General features: G+C 37.9%; 2 protein-coding genes across 10 annotated transcripts in view; one reads left to right on the forward strand and one right to left on the reverse strand.

The window, feature by feature from the left end:
- Positions 1–585: 585 nt before the first annotated feature.
- Positions 586–4,012, reverse strand: Jrkl (JRK like). The gene has a single exon (XM_005077328.4). The coding sequence runs from the start codon at positions 3,735–3,737 to the stop codon at positions 2,163–2,165; it is 1,575 nt and encodes a 524-aa protein (XP_005077385.1). The 5' UTR covers positions 3,738–4,012; the 3' UTR covers positions 586–2,162.
- A 387-nt stretch (positions 4,013–4,399) lies between these two features.
- Positions 4,400–18,739, forward strand: part of Ccdc82 (coiled-coil domain containing 82) — a 39,494-nt gene continuing 25,154 nt past the window's right edge. Inside the window, exons 1-5 of one of the 9 annotated variants that reach the window (XM_040734708.1) lie at positions 4,400–4,456; positions 5,072–6,155; positions 6,242–6,934; positions 9,725–10,479; positions 11,113–11,302. In XM_040734708.1, the coding sequence (XP_040590642.1) occupies positions 9,739–10,479; positions 11,113–11,302 (931 nt within the window). In that variant the 5' untranslated portion in view covers positions 4,400–4,456; positions 5,072–6,155; positions 6,242–6,934; positions 9,725–9,738. Of the gene's footprint in view, positions 4,457–5,071; positions 6,935–9,724; positions 10,480–11,112; positions 11,303–18,739 lie in introns of all 9 variants that reach the window. The other 8 variants (XM_040734710.1, XM_040734711.1, XM_021231344.2 and 5 more) reach the window with 8 other exon arrangements.

The following is an 18,739-nucleotide window of genomic DNA, read 5'->3' on the forward strand; positions in this document are numbered from 1 at the left end:
CCAGTACTGCTCTCACTGAACATTGTGATGTGGAAACCAAAAGGCAGACAATCCAAGCTTCAAATGCTATGGATGATGGAAAAAGGTTAGCAGCAGTACTACAGAATAGAGAGGAAGGCAAACCTCTTAAAAGAAGAAAGGAAAAGGCAATGGTTACCACCAATGCACTGGGAAACAGATAGAAATCCACATATATGTGGCAAGTGACAGAGGAAGGCTGTAAATAACAAATACTGAAAACTGAGAAAGAGTAAGAGTTTCACCTAAATTGACTGGGTAATAAAATTATATAGGCTTTTATAGTCAAATGCCTGAGCTTAAATGCTTACCTGGACTAAGTAAGAATAAGAAACACCATAAGAAATTCCATCCAATTTATAATTAACAGGACTAAATAATAAAAGTCCATGACTTAGAACACAAACAATATTCAAGAATTGGTTAACTGTTAAAATTAAGTATTTTGGACTAATACAGAACTGTTAGTTTACCAGCAAATTTCAGAGAACAAACATTTACTAACCAAAGATGACCAGTTTCCTAGTCTAGAGATAGTCACAAGATTCAAGGACAAGTGAACAAGGACACAGTGAACTTTTTACTTGTTTACAGTAAGGCTGACTTGACCACTAGGTGGCAATGATACAGCTGCATTTCACACGAAAAAAGTAAATCCAGGAAAAACAATCAAGAGACTTTTTAGTGTGTATTTGCATTTTATAAAAGGTATTCTATATGCAATTTAATTAATATTTTAATCTAATTCAATATGCATGTTGACTTCTAATGCTTTTTTTTCCACTAGGCACTCAGAATTAATACAACAAACACAATTTAGAATACTTTTTATCATAAATTAGTACTTTGAAAAATCTAGACACACACAGACATATATATATGTATGTATACATATATATGTATATATATAAAACAAAGATAACAGAAATTATGGGATGATTAAAAATCTTTTTAAAAGTTTTAGAAGCCCAAGACAACCAATGGTAAAAACAAAATATTCAAAACTGTGACAATTCTATTTCTTTTAGTAAATTCTGAGCCCAGACATGCTATAAAATATTTTCTCTTAAATTATAGTAATCTTAACATATGAAAACTATTTTCAATATCATGGATAAACAGAATTTTAAAAATCGGTCAAAACTCTTAGAACAAATTACAGGATTCCTTTTTGTGTCAAAACAATTATCTCTAACACTTCCTACCTATTTTTCTTTCTTCAAAAAACAGAATACAAACATATGATTTATCTAAAATAAAAGCTTTATTTTTTCATATCAAATAAAATCAGCCAAGTATGACAAAATTTTCAAGTTATAGATATTTCTAAATATTCAGTAAAAAAATTAAATTTCAAATTTCAGATGTTTCCCAAATATTAGTGGGAGTTCATATTATCACATGTAAAAATTAAAAACATTTATGAAAAATTAGGTAAATAAATAATTCTATGTTGTTATCCAACTCAAAAATTTAAAAATCCTTTTTTCCTTGTATAAATAAACTTAATGTTTCCCAAATTTTTAAGTTTTTTCCAAATGAACAGATCAAAATACCTCTCATAAACCAGCTTTCCAGTTTCTCTCATTTAATAATTACTTCCTACATATAAATCATTTCCAAAATTATATTTTCACCCACAAAAATGTAAGAAAACAGAAATATGATTTTAAGTTATTTTTATAATTCATAGACTATTTCCACCATCATTACTGAACTTCATTTTTAAATTAATATATATCATCCTGGTCATTTACTTCTCAGCCTATACAAATACAAAAACCAGATAACCACTTAAGATAGTTAGTACAAGAAAAGATTGCTATTGCAGCCCTCAATTCAAGCAGAAGAATTTAGGAAAGTGCTCACTCTCTATACTTTTTTAAAGCTAGAAAATGTAGGGAATGCCATTAGATCACTGATTTACAGAAACAAATATATGAGTATGTGTCATTTATATCTATGTAGAAATAGTTGTTTTAACAAACAAGGGAATAATACACATAATCCTCAAACCACTTGTTACATTTTTATGTTATTTCATAGGACTAGGTTTGACAATGTAGAACTCTAGGAAAATTAATCCACATCTCAAAGTGTCACACAAATACAATTATCATAACAGTGATAAAATTCAAATGCTTCTATTGATTTGGGTTTGTCATCTTCTGTTTATTTCTGATGGTGGCTCTAAGTTTTCGTATTACCAGTCTGTCAGGTAGAATCATATCACCTTGTTGTTCTAGATAATCTAATAAATTCTCAGTCCACTGGAGAGCAGCTGTATGATTTATTTGTTTCTCTGGAATCAGTTCAATTCCCTCATCATCGTTTTCACTGGATTCATCTGTCTGGCCTTGGGCCCTTCTGATGATCTCACTGTCGGTTAATACTTCGTAACCTGGCTCGGTACTGTCAATCTCAAGCCACTTCTCCACATTTTCAGGAGTCACATTTTCCAGTCCTTTGGTATGCTGTAAAATGGTGGCCACAGTAGCCCCAGAAATATCTTCCTCGTCAAAGTCCAAACCTTCTTTTTCCTCTATGGCAGGAAGAATCTGTTTCCAAGCTCTGCTGATGGTAACCGGCTTTACCAAGTTCCACGCCATTGCTATTTCATAAAGTGCATCCAACAGAGTCAGCTTCTTCCAGAATGATTTCAGGTCATTACCTTCTTCCAAATTGTTCTGGAGAAGACCTGCGCGATAATTTCTTTTCATAGTTGCTATGACTCCCTGATCCAAGGGCTGAATCGATGAGGCTACGTTAGGTGGTAAGCATTTTGCAAAGATTTGGCCATCGTCTGACCTCAGGACATTTTCATTTGGATGTGTTGGGGAATTATCCAGCAAGAGCACAGCTTTTTCCTGCAAGCCTTTAGATCTCAGGTACTCTCGAACCTGAGGCACAAAAATCTTATCGAACCATTGCCGGAAAATGGAGAGATCCATCCATGCCCCTTTTTGGCTGAAATAAGAGACTGGCAGGTTTAAGGTGTCAGTCGACTTGAAGGAGCGAGGTTTCCTTGCTTTGCCCACAACGCAAAGTTTTAGTTTGTGTAGGCCTGTTGCGTTGGTACAACACATAACAGTGACTCTTTCTTCAGCCGAGTTGTGCCCAGGGACAGAGCGTTTACCTTTAGTTAGGGCAGCCCTGGAAGGCAGGCACTTCCAAAACAGCCCAGTCTCATCCGCATTGTAGATCTGCTCCGGCTGCAAATTCTCGCGTTCGATAAAATCTCTGAAACTCTTACAAAAGTCTTCCACGGCAGAGTCATCTCCACCGGACCTTTCATTTCTGATGTTAATCTCCCTAATGCTGTGCCGCTGCTTGAAGCGCGTTAACCACCCGGCAGAAGGGTTAAAGTCGCCATCCATCCCCAAAGCGTAGAAAAAGAACTCTGCGCGTTTGGCACAAATCGGCCCGGATACGGGGTTGCCTTTCGCTCGCTGCTGGTTGAACCATTCCAGCATCGCTCTGTCTAGCTCCTCATACATGGACGGCTTCATGGATTTCCTCTTGGCCAGCAGGCTCGTGGAGTCGGAGCTGCTCGCGTACGTTATAATCTTCTCCTTGTTTCTCCTTATGTCCCTAACTGTGGTTTCGCCAATCCCGTACACCACCGCCAGCTGCTTGGACGAGCCCCCGTCCTCGAGTTTCTTTATTATGTCGAGTTTATCTTTAATAGTCAACACCACACGCTTCCGCTTCGCGGACATGGCGGGCGTCGGGCGCCGCTCCCCCTTAGGAAGCCCTAGGGGACTTGAGCGGTCTTGGGGCGCCCGGCCCGGCCCGGCGGGCGGCAGGGAACGTGCGGGGCGGGGCCGCTCGCCCACACTCGGGCTAGCGGGGCGGGGCTCTCGCGGGGACCCCAGCCCGGGCGGCGGGCGGCAGGCCCCGCACTCGCCCTGCCACACCCCGAAGTTAGCGCCCAGCGGAAGGGAGCCGCCCCGCCCGCCCCGCGCGCCCCGCGCGCCCCGCTCCCACCTCAGCGGCAACCCGACAGCGGCGAGGCCGCCGCGCCTCCCTCGGCGCGCGCTCCCGGAAGGCGCGCCCCAGCCCGCGCGTGTGCGCGCTCCGGCCCCGCCCCGCCAGGAGGCGGGACTTCCGCCTTCTCCCGGAAATGGGCGGGGCTGCCCAGCCTAGGGAACCCGGACGGAGGCCAGGGCGGGGCCAGGAGCGGAGAGCGGGGCCCGGGGCACAGGCGGGGCCCGGAACAGAGGCGGGGCCGGGAGCGGAGGCGGGGCCGGGAGCGGAGGTGGGACCCGGAGCGGAGGCGGGGCCCGGAACAGAGGCGGGGCCGAGAGCGGAGGCGGGGCCGGGAGCGGAGGCGGAGGCGGGTCCGGGAGCAGAGGGCGGGTCCGGGAGCGGAGGCGGGGCCGGGAGCGGGGGCGGGGCCGCAGCAGAGGCGGTGGCGGAGGCGGAGGCGCTTTGAAAGGTGAGAGCAAGAGGGAGGCTCCCTGCGGGTTTCTGGCGGGAATTCTGTCTGGCCTGGTCGCTGTCAGAAAATTAATGGAGTCCGGGGGACGCCTCGCCTCCCGCAGTGCCCAGGCCGAGTCCCGCGGCGCGCGGAGGGGACAGGCCGGTGCCCTCAGGCATGCGACCCGCCATCTCTTAGCTGCGCGTCACGGACGCAGAAAGGGGCCCGCAGTGTCTCCTCAGGCCCTAGTGTGTGCGAGCACAGCCCTCCTCGGTGTCTCCTCAGACCCCAGTCTGTGCGAGCACATCCCTCAGGTGTCTCCTCAGACCCTAGAGTGTGCGAGCACAGCCCTCAGGTGTCTCCTCAGGCCCCAGTGTGTGCGAGCACAGCCCTCCTCGGTGTCTCCTCAGGCCCTAGTCTGTGCGAGCACATCCCTCAGGTGTCTCCTCAGACCCTAGAGTGTGCGAGCACAGCCCTCAGGTGTCTCCTCAGGCCCTAGTGTGTGCGAGCACAGCCCTCCACGCGTGTCTCCTCAGCCCCCGCCTGTGCGAGCACAGCCTCCACGGTGTCTCTTCAGGACCTTCCTCCTGGGAGGCTTTCGGCACACTCCTGAGTGCACAATCCTTTTTCAAGGTCCTTGTCTGTGCAGACCGTCATCTGTGGATGCACAGCCCTTGTGCAGTCTTGGTGAAGCTGGGTCAGAGGTCCTGTCTTCTATCAACAGCCATCCCTCCATTTTGAAGGCCTGAGCACCCGCTTCCCGTATCTGGGGAATGAGTTTCTCCAGAACGCCAGGTTGGTAATCATGAATGTGACCACGGTGTTCACACCCCAAAGGATCGTTTCTTCTCTCTCTCCAACTTTCATCCCTGCCGGATTTAGGGAGCAACAGCCCCTGTCACAGATGCTAAGTGAGTGATCTAGCTATCCTGGATGCCAGGCTGGCAGGACCCACTCTACGAGACTGTGAAGTTCTATTGAACTATGGTGTCAAATGGGAGACATTGGCTTGTCTCTTAATACTTTACTTCATCATTTCCTTTTTTTCTGTCATGTTGCCCTCTTTCCCAGCCAATGGGAGGATTACGATAGATTCACTCAGACCAATGTGACAAAAAACCTAAGCAGAGTAATGCATGCAGCCCTCAAATCCTTTATTGCGCTGATTTGGGTTCCATGCCCCTAGTAATTTCGTTAAGATTGTGAGCTCCTTGGGAGCGGAGACTGCATTTATTTCTTCTAGTAGCATCATTGCTCCAGAATATGTGCTGGCATTTTGATAAATGTTCAGTAACTATTCTTTGGTTTGTAATATTTGTTCTCCAAACTACCATATAAAAGAAAATACAAAAGTAGCATAGTGTCTGCACTTCAAGTCAGAGATAAGTAACTATCATCTACCCACATTGTTGGTAGAGCAAGTAGGTGACTTCAATGTGAGATATTTCTTGAGTATGAATTAACCTCAAATTCTAAAAGAAAATATTCTTCTGATGAGAGATTCAAGTGGCATTAACACAGTCTCTTCTTTTACCTGTAAAGTTCCTTTGGGAGAACACAGGCAAATATGAATTATCTTTAAGTCACATCCTTTGGCAGACATCAAAGTTAATATAATGCATCTTACATGATAACCATGAATCACATGATAGTATTAACCTTCATTCACTTATTTGATGCTTTCTGGTGGAGTCCTTGTTTTTCTCTTTGCCTGAAGGTAAGATATCTTGATAAAATTCTCTTCTGAATTTTGTAATTCAGCATAAACAAAATTCACACCCATTTGCATGTATTCTTTTGCAGGTGAATTCTAAACATCAAGATGTCTTACCCATGAGCTTGACTTCATTTTCTCATTTTTCTTCCCTGGATCACTCACCTTTTCCTCTGACATTCTTCCCTCCCCGAATAATTTAGTGAAGCTATACGTGATTTAAAAAGAGAGCTAACATTAAAAAATGTCCCTTTTGCTAACTGTTTGTTTGCTTGTTTTACCTTATTGATAGAAATGACAAAAACACAGAAGCCCTGGAAAATGTGAAGTTTGCCAAATGAAACTTAGTTTAAATAAAATACATCTTCTAAAAAGGTCCAAGTCTTCATTTTTCCATAGAAATTTTTGCTTTGGACCTAACGAAGAACTCCCTTAAATTTTGTGGCTGATGTCATCAATAAAATGGAAGTCTGCAGCTTTCCATCTCTTGAACTTTTTTTCTCTTGCCTAATGGATAATTTTCAAAAATTCTGACTTAACCCATGTACACTTATATTCAGTTCCATAGTTTTAGAAAAGCATGTTTGTTAATTCTTACCATTTTGATGATTGCTTTCTGAAATTAAAATTTAGCATGACTAAGAAATAAAACATTACTTTGACGTGTTAATTTTCACTGTGTGTACACATGATATTGCCAGCAGTCATTGAGTGGCACTGGACGGGATCAGGAGGCCTGGTTTCTAACCCTGCTCTGTCACTAGCAAGCTCTGTGATCTTTGGTAAGTCATTTAAACTCTATGTATTTGACTTTAATATTTGTATTTGAAGATAAATAGTATCTTCTTTGGAAGATCATTGTCAGGATTTAAAAATAAAGATGAAAATATACTGACCAATTTTAAATATAGGTGATTTTTTTTATACCTTCACTGTGTACAGCCATATGCCTTCTTAATAGTATGATAGTCTTAATCATTTCTGCTCTTGTCCTGGAAACGACCCATTGTGAACATGCTGTAGTTTTATAAGAACAATCTGGTGTATGTGAATCTGCCTTGTGTACTAAAATAAAATCATCTTTCACCTTAACATTTCTTACTGTCCATATTTACTTCATGTATCTATTGAAACCATGTTTGTCTTTTTTATTGAAATGTTTTTCATTATTTCTCCCAATTCAAACAAGTTGATGTAATGTACATATGCAAAATTGGCTTATGAAAATTCATATGTGCTTACAAGTACTTTACTATACATAAACTGCCTAAGTTGTTCTAGTGTTTAACAAAAAATATTTTCCAAACTATTGGAGAAATTAGGTAGACACATTGTAAAGCAGTGGAGTATGCAATGGTGTGCTTTGAAGACTAGTCTAATGTTTTCAGGGAATTTTCAGTACATGTCTTATTGTTTATCTTTGTTGGCTTCAATATAACCCATGTAGATTATAACCAACTATCATATAGTTCATATAGACCATTTGGTGTACTAATTGGTATTTGTTACTATCGCTGTTACATTAATATTATCCTGTAGCAGATACTATCAAAAATTATACTTTGGCCTATGCTATATGGCTGATTTTTGGTGAATAATCTTATAATTTCTGTTGCTCTGATTTTATATGAGAAGTTACCACTATAGGGAGGTGTACTGCCCTATAACCATACCAGAATTAGTACAGTTAACATATTCTTTTCTCTTCCAAGTAACACTTTTTGGAATACTATAAACTTGGTCCAATAATGCCAACATTGCTTAATTATTTTGGCTTTGTCGTTTTGATACTACCTTTATAGTTAGGTACATATTTTTTTAGTATTTTCAGTGATTGTTAATCTTACAAAAACTTCTCTAAGCTTCTAACAGTCCCTTAGAAGTGAGAAAAGTGAAGTAGATGTCTGAAGCTAATGTTTGGAACATAAAAAATAAGCAGTGTGATTATTTTCATAATCTTGGATTATTTTGTTTTAAGGTTCTAGTTTTGTTTTATCTGTTGATACTAATATATATATAAAACAGAAATATTGTGTGATTGTAGAACATTTTTATAATAATTTTCATAAGCTTTTACACCTGTACTATGAGGTCATATTACCTTATGATTCTTCTGTGCCTTGGCAACCACAGAAGTGCATAAGTATTACTAAATTTATAGTTATCTTACCTATCAGTAATTTAATACATGCTTGTGATAAATTTAGTGAAATATACTTTATAAAATCACAAACTGACAGCTTTGACTTTTCTTCCTTGTACCATGGTACATAGTTTTGCTTTGCCACGAAACTTTCCTTATCTTTTCCATTTGACTACATTATGGACTTTTAGTAAGTTTGTTGGATTAGTCTTTATTTTTTAAGTGTAGTATAATGCCATTTCCTCTTCACAAAGGAATATAGAGGCTACAGTCTTAGCAGATAGGTTCTTTCTATGTTGTATTGTCATCTCTTTTTTATATCAATTACCACATTGTAACTTTGTTCATGTAACTTGATTGAACCTTTAATTTCATGTTATTTCTGTTCCAAATCAAATCCTACTTTGCCTGAGGATGAGTTAGTTCTCTTTGTGATTCAGTGTGTGTGTGTGTGTGTGTTGAGCACATATATGCAATGTATGTGAGTTTCCTTGCCAATGCAGATATATGTGGACACCAGGGATGGATGTAGAGCTAGCTTACTTGTTTCTCACATTATTATTATCATTATTGCCACTATCATTATTATTACTATTTGAAACAAGATTTCTCACTAAACCTAGAACTTGTCATTTCTGTTGATCTGACAGGCCAAGGAGCCACCCCTGAGATTCTGCTGTATCTGTCTTGTTCCACATTCATTGTTGGGTTTGGTGTGTACTGCACCAGCCAGTTTTTAATGTGGGTGATGAGAATGCCGATCCAGGTCCTCATGCTTTCATGGCAGTCAATTTATCTACCAAGCCACCTCCCAGTCCTGTCTTTGTAATCCCATCATTATTTTCTATCCTTGTCTCCCTTTTTTCCTGCCAGAAGCTATTTATCCCTTCTTACTAACACTTGTTTCCTAAGTATAACATGTTCCTTATCAGTGCCAGAGTTTTGCCTGTACTATATTTACTTATCTGAAATTACTTTTTCTCTCATTATTTCTCTTTAAATCTAACCAGTCCTTGAAAATTGTGCCTAATCAATTCTGCTACTGATGGTCTTTGGTGAACTAATTGCCTTACTAATCTTTCTACATCTTGACATTTCTATTACATTTATTTTTATTATTCATCAATACTGACCACCTTGACTTTTTTAAATTACGTTTGCATGTTTAGGTTTTATACAGTTTTGTAAAGGACACAGGACCATAATTTTTCTGTGTATTCTTTTCAGTACAACATAAAGCATAATTAAAAATGTGTTCAAAAAATAAATAATTCTTTAATGAATTATTTGTACATTGACTGTTCTCATGTCAATATCTCATGTGATTTGCCTTTGTGAACCATTTAATGAAACCAAATTAATGTGTACTATGTATTCATTGCTGTAATCTGGTTATCATTGTTATGTTCCTAATAACTTTATTTTGTAGAAGTTTAAGTGAAAATGGTACATGTTAGAAGACACGAAACAAGGAAAAATTCTAAAACTCAATTACCTGAGCAAAAATCTCGTGTTGATTGGCGTCGAACTAGAAGAAGTATCTCACAGTTATTTGATAGTGATGATGAGGAACTTGAGAGTGATGAGGAACTTGAGAGTGATGAGGAACTTGAACTTGATAGTGATGAAGAGCTTGAGAGTGGTGAAAGTATTGACAGTGGTGAAGAGCTTGATAGTAGCAAGAACCCTGGTATTAATGAAATACCAGAAAAGGAAACAGAGCCTAAATTAATCAAGGTTGAAAGTGAGGGAAGCAGCAATAAACCTCTTATGAACACTAGTAATAGTTCAACAGATGAAGAAAAAGTGAACGAAACTGAACATGACTTACCAGATGATGAAAATTGTCCACCGGGTCAAGAGAAGGGTGATGTCAACAAGCATACCAAACAAACCACAGAGGAGGATATGGAAGATGAATGCATCAGGCCTGGAAAAAGAAAGAGGCTGTCTTCTGTGATGTATGACAGTGACGAGAGTGATGGCAGTGATATCCTAGTTAGAAAAGTAAGTGCTAAACGTCCACGCAGGGTGGTTGAAGATGAGTGTTCTTCACTGGAAACGGAACAAGAAACCCCTGAAAAGTCATTAGCTGCTCGGAAGCGAGAACACCACCAAAAGCTAAAGGAACTCTCAGAAAGATCACGTCAGAGACAGAGACGCAATAGTGGTAGACATTTTGAGGTGTGTTTTATTTTGTTGGTTTATTCTTAAAATTTTACTTGAAAGTAGATTTTATAAATACTAAAATACTTACTCTATTCTGTTTCCAGTAAGTTAGAATTTTTAAGTAAGCATCCTTGAATGTTGTATTATTTTATTTAATCATAATAATTTATTGTGCACCTCTGTCTTTTAAAAACATTGAAAGTCTATTTGTTGTTCTGTATGGTCTTTCCCATTTTTAATTGCTCATATTTTAATGTTAATTTTAAACATTTTAAATCACATAGCCAAAGTCTACACTTCTTCGATTTCAAAAGTTCAATAGTTAGTCTTAAAATATGTGCTTAAGGGCTGGAGAGATGGCTCAGAGGTTAAAAGCACTGACTGCTCTTCCAGATGTCATGAGTTCAATTCCCAGCAGCCACATGGTGGCTCACAACCATCTGTAATGAGATCTGGTGCCCTCTTCTGATGTGTACATGGAGGCAGGGTGTTGTATTCATAATAAATTAAAAAAATTTTTAAACAAAGCAAAAAATATGTGCTTAAGTATATGAATCAATTTTTTTGCCTTCAGATTTAATTTTATAGCCATACCAGCTTTTTTAAAAGGCATAATATTTACTGAAGCATTTATTTTCATTTAATTAGGACTCTGAAAAGGAATCTTGTTCAAGTACTGATGAAGATGAGGATAACTACAAATATGATGAAAGTGAAGATGATTATATGATTGATGATTTTGTAGTACAGGATGAGGAAGGTGATGAAGAGAATAAAAATCGACAAGGAGAAAATTTGACTACATCACAACTGAAATTAGTAAAACAGAATTCTCTTTGTAAGTTAAATATAAAGATAGTTGTTTGTATGTTGTTCAAATCATTATATAAAGCATTAAAGCCGATTAATATCATCTTCTAAGTCCCTTGGTTAGAATGATGGTTTTATGTTCAGGTATTTTAAATTTAACAGTAAGAGAATATTCAACTGGTTTTAATAATTCATTTCCCTTATAAATACTGTGGACCCCAGGAAACATGCATTCATTTTCATCAGGCTAATTTTGTCAGGGTTTACCACTGTAAATGCAATTGAAAACACATTTATTAATTAAACTAACATTAGAAAAATTATTGTATTGACAAAAACATTTTATAGGAAATAACTATTTTCCAAAACAGAAGTCTGGCATTGTCCTAAGTTCTTTGAAATCACTTTGAAGATATATTTTTAAATTTATATGTATGTATGTGTACCCATGTGAGTTTATGTGCACAATAAGCATGTATGCGAGTGCCCACAGAAGCAAGAGGGCATTGGATTCCCTGGAACTAGATTTAAAGGGAGCTGTAAACCTTCTCATGTGGGCACTAGGAACAGGACCCAGTCCTGTGCAAGAGCAGTAAGCACTGTTAACCACTTAGCCACCTCTCCTGCCCCCTTAGATCTCTTCAATGTGATCTTACCAAAGGACAGCTGGATTCTTATATCCGAGTTGCTTTCAGTCTGCTGTAATATGTTGTTTTGTTGAAGTGAATGAAACAGTTTGCCTCACTGTGATAAACAACTGGAAAAGGGAAAAACATTTTCGTAGTAGTTCCAAAATTATTGTGAATATTCTCATTCAGATAGTGTTAATACACAAAAATCTAACAGGTGATACTTTCCAGAAGGTTAGTTGTAATGTGGAAACTGAAACCATATATATGAACTTTTAATACTCATATTATAAACCATTGGCAATCTTGCATTTTGTTGGCTATTTTATCCCAACTATTGTTGGCTATTTTCTAACAGGATATTGGTCATTTGGAAAATACTAGTTTTCTAGCTTATGCAGATACTCCATATTATCACATGAATCACCATTTTTATTAATACATGTTGATATTGTGGCTTCATCAGAATATTCCTATAATATGTGAAGTTGTCATATGCACAGTTACTGCATACAAGTTTTTCAGAATTGTGATTTTTTTACTTAAAAACTTGGCTTTACTTATCAGCAAAAAACATCAAGTTATACTTAAGGTGACAGGATTACAGTGTTCTGCTTGAGAAACATTTGATGAGTATTATTGAATATTATTGAATATCCAGTTTGTCATTTTTCTTTCAAGTGAAAATGACTGTTTCATGACAAATGAAGCTTTGTCCCAGTTATAACAGTTGCGTGAGTGATTTTTCCCTCAGAACCACCATTCTATTTTGGTATGCAGTATAAGTTTATTCTATAAAGTGCTAAAAAAAACTTGCTTATTAAGCTGGAGATTAACGACAGTGATTATTTTTACTGCTTCATTGAGAGGGTATTCCTAAGAGGATGGTATTTTATCACCAGTGCCTCACTGTGGTGACTGCCATTGTTGTTGTCTGGTACTAGTGCTCTTTGTGAAGGGCAGCTGCTTTGCCAATTGTGCTTCTGCCCCATCAGTAAAACCTCAGAAAAATACAGTGTTTTAGTATCGATAATTGTGTGGATCTTGTTAGTATCCTTAATAGACAGAGGACAGTATACTTATTCTAAAACTATAGGTTTAATCAAGCTTTTTGAACCTTCACACAGTGAAGCCTATCAAAATTAGAAAATTTTCTCTGTGTGTGTGTATGTGTGTGTGTGTGTACTTAATATAATTTTAAATAAGAGAATTTGAAAAGTTGGAATACATTTAAACATATGTATCACTACTTAGATACTTATAATTTTACATAAGTTCAAGGATTGTTTTCATGATGTTTTACAGTTCATATAAACAGGTTCATATATTCAAGAATTCATTCTTCCTAAATACTATTTTAAGAAAGTTACACTTACTAAAATCAAGTATCACGGTTTTGGCTTATATCCCACAATTTGTAATGAAACAGTAGGTTGAAGAATGATTCATATTTCAAGAAACTTGGCAAATTAAGAAAGAAAACAAGGCATTTCCAGGTTAATCTCCATCTTTCTTACCAACAGGCACTAGTTCACTTGTCACTTGGGCATTTGCATCACAAAAATACTTAAGAGACCTGTCATCATAATGGATTCTTTATTTATATGTGTTAGATATGTGCAAAACCAGCATGGGTAAACTACATCTAATTCCTTCTCTGCCTATTCCTCTCTGCTTACTTTATTTTAGTGGCAGTTTGGGAATCAGAGAATGGTTGAGTAGAAGTTAGAGTTTCTGTGTACTCCCTCACCCACACAATTTCTCTACTATTGACCTCTTACACTAGTGTGATACCTTTGTTGCAATTGACGAGCCCATCTTGATCATTATCATTAATTCATAGTTCACATTAGTGCTCTCTCTTTGTCTTATACCTTCTGAGCATTTTGACAACTAATGACATATCCATCAGAATAGTTCCAGTGTCCTAAAATGTCCTTTGTTCACCTGCTACTTTTCTAGTGTTCTCCACAGACTTGTATATTTGAATACTTATTCACTGGTAGTGGCACTGTTTTGGGGAGCTGTGAAAACCTTAGATGGTGGGACATGTTGGAAGAAGTGAGTTTCCAAGGACCAGACCTTAGGAATTACAGCTCAAACCCTGCTTCTGACTAAATGTCACACACTTGCTTGCTGTTCTCATTTTCCCTTCACTGCTTCACCATGATGTAATCAGCCTCATGCCTTTGCTGACGCAACTGTAAGCTGTTCTTGATGCCATGGTCTGTACCCTGTAACGGTTAGGCAAAATAAATCTTTCTTCCCTTAGGTTAGTTGTCAGGTATTTAATGATAGCAATGTGAAAAGTAGTAAATGTACATTTCCACCTTCAATTCCTAGAACATTAGGAAATCATTGATTTGTTTTTTTTCTCCATAGTTGTAACATTTCCAGAATGTCACATAATTAAGAACACCACAGCATGTAACTTTTCCTATGGTTTCTTCATTTAACTGTGGATCTTGTTTTTCACCCCCGTGGCAAAACCAGATGCCATAGCTCACTCACTTTCGTAGCTGAGTAAAAAATGCATTGTGTGGATTTGCTACAATTTATGCACTCACCTGTTGCTAAACATCTTGGTTGATTCCATGTTTTGGCAAGTATGAATAAAACTAATATAAACATTTGTGTTCAGAATTTTCTGTGGGCATAAAGCTATCTCACTTGAATAAATTCCAGGGAGCTCTGGGTACTTTTAATATTAAATATCTCTATCTCAAGACTTTGTATTTCACTTTCTATGTAGTCTATTTTATTTTATATGTTCTGCAGTTGCGGTAGTCTTACTCAACAAGTTGTGTTTCTTAACTGGTAACAATATTCTTCTTCTTCCTTCCTTGAGTTGACATGTTCTGTGAGCCACTATTCTGACTCTCTCTATCCCTGTTTGCTGTGGAAGTATGGAGTAGTAAACACGGGCTCTGTTCACTAACATATTCCTCATTTCTTCTGTTAACCCAGTATTGCTTTGTGCTTTGCTGCCACTATGACTTCTTAAATGTTCCTCTTCTGTAGCTTCTGTTCTACCCCTCTCTCCTGCCTTTCCTAATGTTGCGCTAATCTCCATTTGCCATTGAGCTTTGTATATCCCAGGATTTCATCATCAACTGCCTTCATTCTGCTTGAACTTGGGGCGGTTTTCCATTACTTTAGCCTAGCATATAGACAAAAATTTAACTCTAGGCAAGATTTCTCCTGAGTGTAAGGTACAAATGTTCATCATCTTGGTGGGTATGTTTAAGTATCTTTTAGACATCTCTAGCTCAATAAGCAGAAATCTGAGTTAGAGATATTATTAATTATTTTTAGGATGGCTAGATGATTTCATACATTTATCAGATCTGGCCATCAAAAAGAATTTTTAGTATATAAAAAGTAAAGCCCAATGAAATAAATATCTGACTTCTAGAAGAAAAGGCTACATGGTTGGCTATGTTCCCTCTTTGTTGTATTTCTATTCGTGTGTGTGTGTGTGTGTGTGTGTGCGTGCGTGTGTTTTCATTTCTTTTTTATTTAATTTAAGGTAGGAACTTACACTGTCACCTAGGGTGACCTGGAACTATTGCATGACCTGATTTCAAACTAATAGCAATCACCCTGCCCTCAATCTTAAAATTTTCAAGGATTGCAGTACTAGGGTACCACTCCCAGTTCTTAAGTCTTTGTGGCATTTTTATAGGAGTACATTGTTAGTTGGGTGGGTTACTAAAATACACATAGTGTCAGATTATTCCTGGATCTTATGGATGGAGATGAGAGCTAATCATGAGTAGAATTTTTGTATATATCAGAGCTAATAAAACAAAAATTTAGAGTTTATGTGTACAATTAATTAGTACTTTTAGCTTATCAATTTTATGTACAATGAATTGACAAAATTTAAGCAATTTTTGATTGTCCAAGGAATTAAGTTCTAAATGTTGCTATAAGGTAATTCTTATAAATTCAAAACATTTTTTCTCATTAAGGCAATAGTCTATATGATGAACAGTGAAAACCACCCTGTGACTTATGTTAAATTATAACTGAAGTGGCATTCCCAGATTCATTCGGCTAACTTCTACAAAAATTCATACTAAGTGCAACTCAGGAGACGCTTCTCCTGACTCTACATTCAGTGTACAGTTGAAAAACAAAATTGGCCACCAGTGGTAACACATGCCTATAATCCCAGCACTAGGAGTCAGAGGTAGGTGGGTCTGTGAGTTCAAGGCAAGTCTGGGATACACAGGAATTTTCAGTCCAGCAGGGGCTATACAGTTAGATCTTAACTCAAAAAATGGGTGTGGGTGTCAACTCATTAAAGACTAGGGAAGACATTTGTCATTTCCTCTTCACAAGCCATTTGGCCAAGAGGTACATCTATGCCACTTCAGGACTAGTTTCCTCCTTCATGACTGAAACATGACAATTAAGTCTTCCTCTATTTTCATCAACCCTGTAAACATCTGTTTATATTCTGAGACCACAGTTCTTCTGATAGATATGGAAGGTGGTTGAAGGGCAGGTATTTGTCTATCACATATCAAACTTGCATAGTTCACATGCCAGAAATACTGTACACAGGTAGAAGAAACAGGAAAACACTGTTAGGTGGATAGTAAGAATTGCATTAGTCCTTTAGCACTCTATCCTATCATATGTTCAGACAAAACTGAGCAGTAGAAAAGAATACATTTCAGCCAACCACTGTGTCACTAGAATACTGGACATTAGACCAAGAAAAAAACAGCTTAATTGCCACCTAGCAATTCAGATAATTCTATAAGTGCAACAAAAAGTGAACCTAAAAGCAATATTTGATTGGATTCAATATGCATATTTTTAATGTGAGGGTTTTTTAAATTACTAATAGGATCATCTGCTCTTTATGTGACCATATTTTCAAGTGAGAACCACCATTTATAATGAAACACTAGATGTGTTCTTTATGAAATGAAGAGGACAGAAATTTTTCTTATTTCAGATAAGCAGTGCATTAAGATGTGAAAACAAACCAAGTCAAACTACAGATGTCTCTGATTAACAGTGGTGTGTTAGTGCGTGTCTGATGGGACTGGAAGCAAGGCTTTAATGTCAACCTCCAGCCCAGATGAGGTGTACTTAAGGAATTTTCATGTCATCCCACTTCCTGTTACTGTTCTTCCTTGAATGCAGTGAACACTTGCTGTATCCTTTGTTCTGCCAAGCACGTCAGAGACTATAGAGAAGATAGATGATGCTTGAGTGAACTGATGGGCAGCTAACCTTCAGTTTTCACTTTGGCCTTCACCGGGACACATCTGACTCATTTGTTTTGGTTTTAGAAAAAACAAAAACAATTTAAACTGCACTAGCTCAATTATCCATTTTGGGAAAAATATTTTCTGTTTAGGATAAGTTTCTTGTGAGGTAGGTAAAAGAGAGTCAGTATTGGAAAACATTTGCACCTAGGATGATGAATGACATTAAGAGAAATAATATGAATATTTTAAGACCAGTGGTGTGTGTTGACTTTGTCTGCATAGTTTTCTACCCTCATTCTGTCTTCCCTGAGTGTCTACAGGGATAGAGAAAAACTGTTAAAAAAGAAAAAGTTCCTGCTCTACCTCTACCTGTCATGCTATGTGCATACTTTCATTTCATAAGACAATATGTCAGCTAGCAATTCACTTCTTTCTGGTGGAGTATTTATAAATTTTCTCTTTGAAAGAGAAAGCAGAAATAATGTCATCAGAACCCCTTAACAATACCCACCTCCAGCTCTGTGGTGTCTCGGGAGACTCATCTCCCAAGATATCCAAGAGAAGCTATTTTGAAATTAGTAAACAATCTCAGAAAAGTAGCCAAAATAATAGTGGATATGCAAAACTCAATTAGTTCCTTATATACTAGAAATAAATACTTAAAGGATATAATTAATGAAAATGCCTTCTACACCAGTGACAAAATAAAGTTTCCAAACCCAATTGTAAAATCATGGCAGTCTTTATAGAAAAAAAAAAACAACCCACTTACTATGAAATAAGAAAGGAAACATGAGTGAATGGAGAGACAAGCATGATCTGAAAGTACTATACACACCACAAGAAGTCTTTCTTTTGAAGTTGACTTGGAAGAACAAATGCAAAAGAATAAAGTGAATTTTGAAAAAGTAGTAATTGAAAGGATTTCTCATTCAGTTGAAATAAGTAAAACAGGGCAGAGCTGACATGAGAAAAACATCAAGATCAATAGGAAGGGTGTCGAAACAAAATCTCAGCATTCATACAGCTAAAAGATACAGGAAATAACAGAATACTTAGATATCAAATGTAACATGGAGGAATTGCTTACTATTTTAGAAAAATGAAATCATACATAATACCAACTATGGCTTCCTTATCCTTTTCTGGATTGAAATGGTCATGAAGTTCATGCATAGCATGCAGGAGACCCTCAGTACAAGCCTCAATATTGCCAAAAAAGAGATGATCATGGGGGAAATTTTTAAAAGTAAATCTCCAAGAATATTCCACAGACATTCATCCAATACAGGAATTAAAACTAGTCCTGAAGGAAGCCTGGGCTCCAAATCTAGTTCTAATTCTCTTTTCTGTTTACTTGTAATCTTCGGGTTCTTTGTCACTGAGAGTTGTCATTTTTCCTTCTAGATCAGAAATTTGAATTTTATGTTCTCCAATTCTTAATCCAGTTCTATGTCTAAAAGATAATACCAAATCTACCACCTATGCAAGAGACATTAATACAAAGTCTGGTACTCAGAGACTTCCCGGTACTTAGCCTTCAGCCTCTAGCTATATTAGGAACCCTTTAAATCATCTTTTCAGTTTCCTCAACTAAAACTACAC

This window comes from Mesocricetus auratus, unplaced genomic scaffold (genome assembly GCF_017639785.1).
Source record: "Mesocricetus auratus isolate SY011 unplaced genomic scaffold, BCM_Maur_2.0 Super-Scaffold_100040, whole genome shotgun sequence".
Lineage (NCBI taxonomy): Eukaryota > Metazoa > Chordata > Mammalia > Rodentia > Cricetidae > Mesocricetus > Mesocricetus auratus.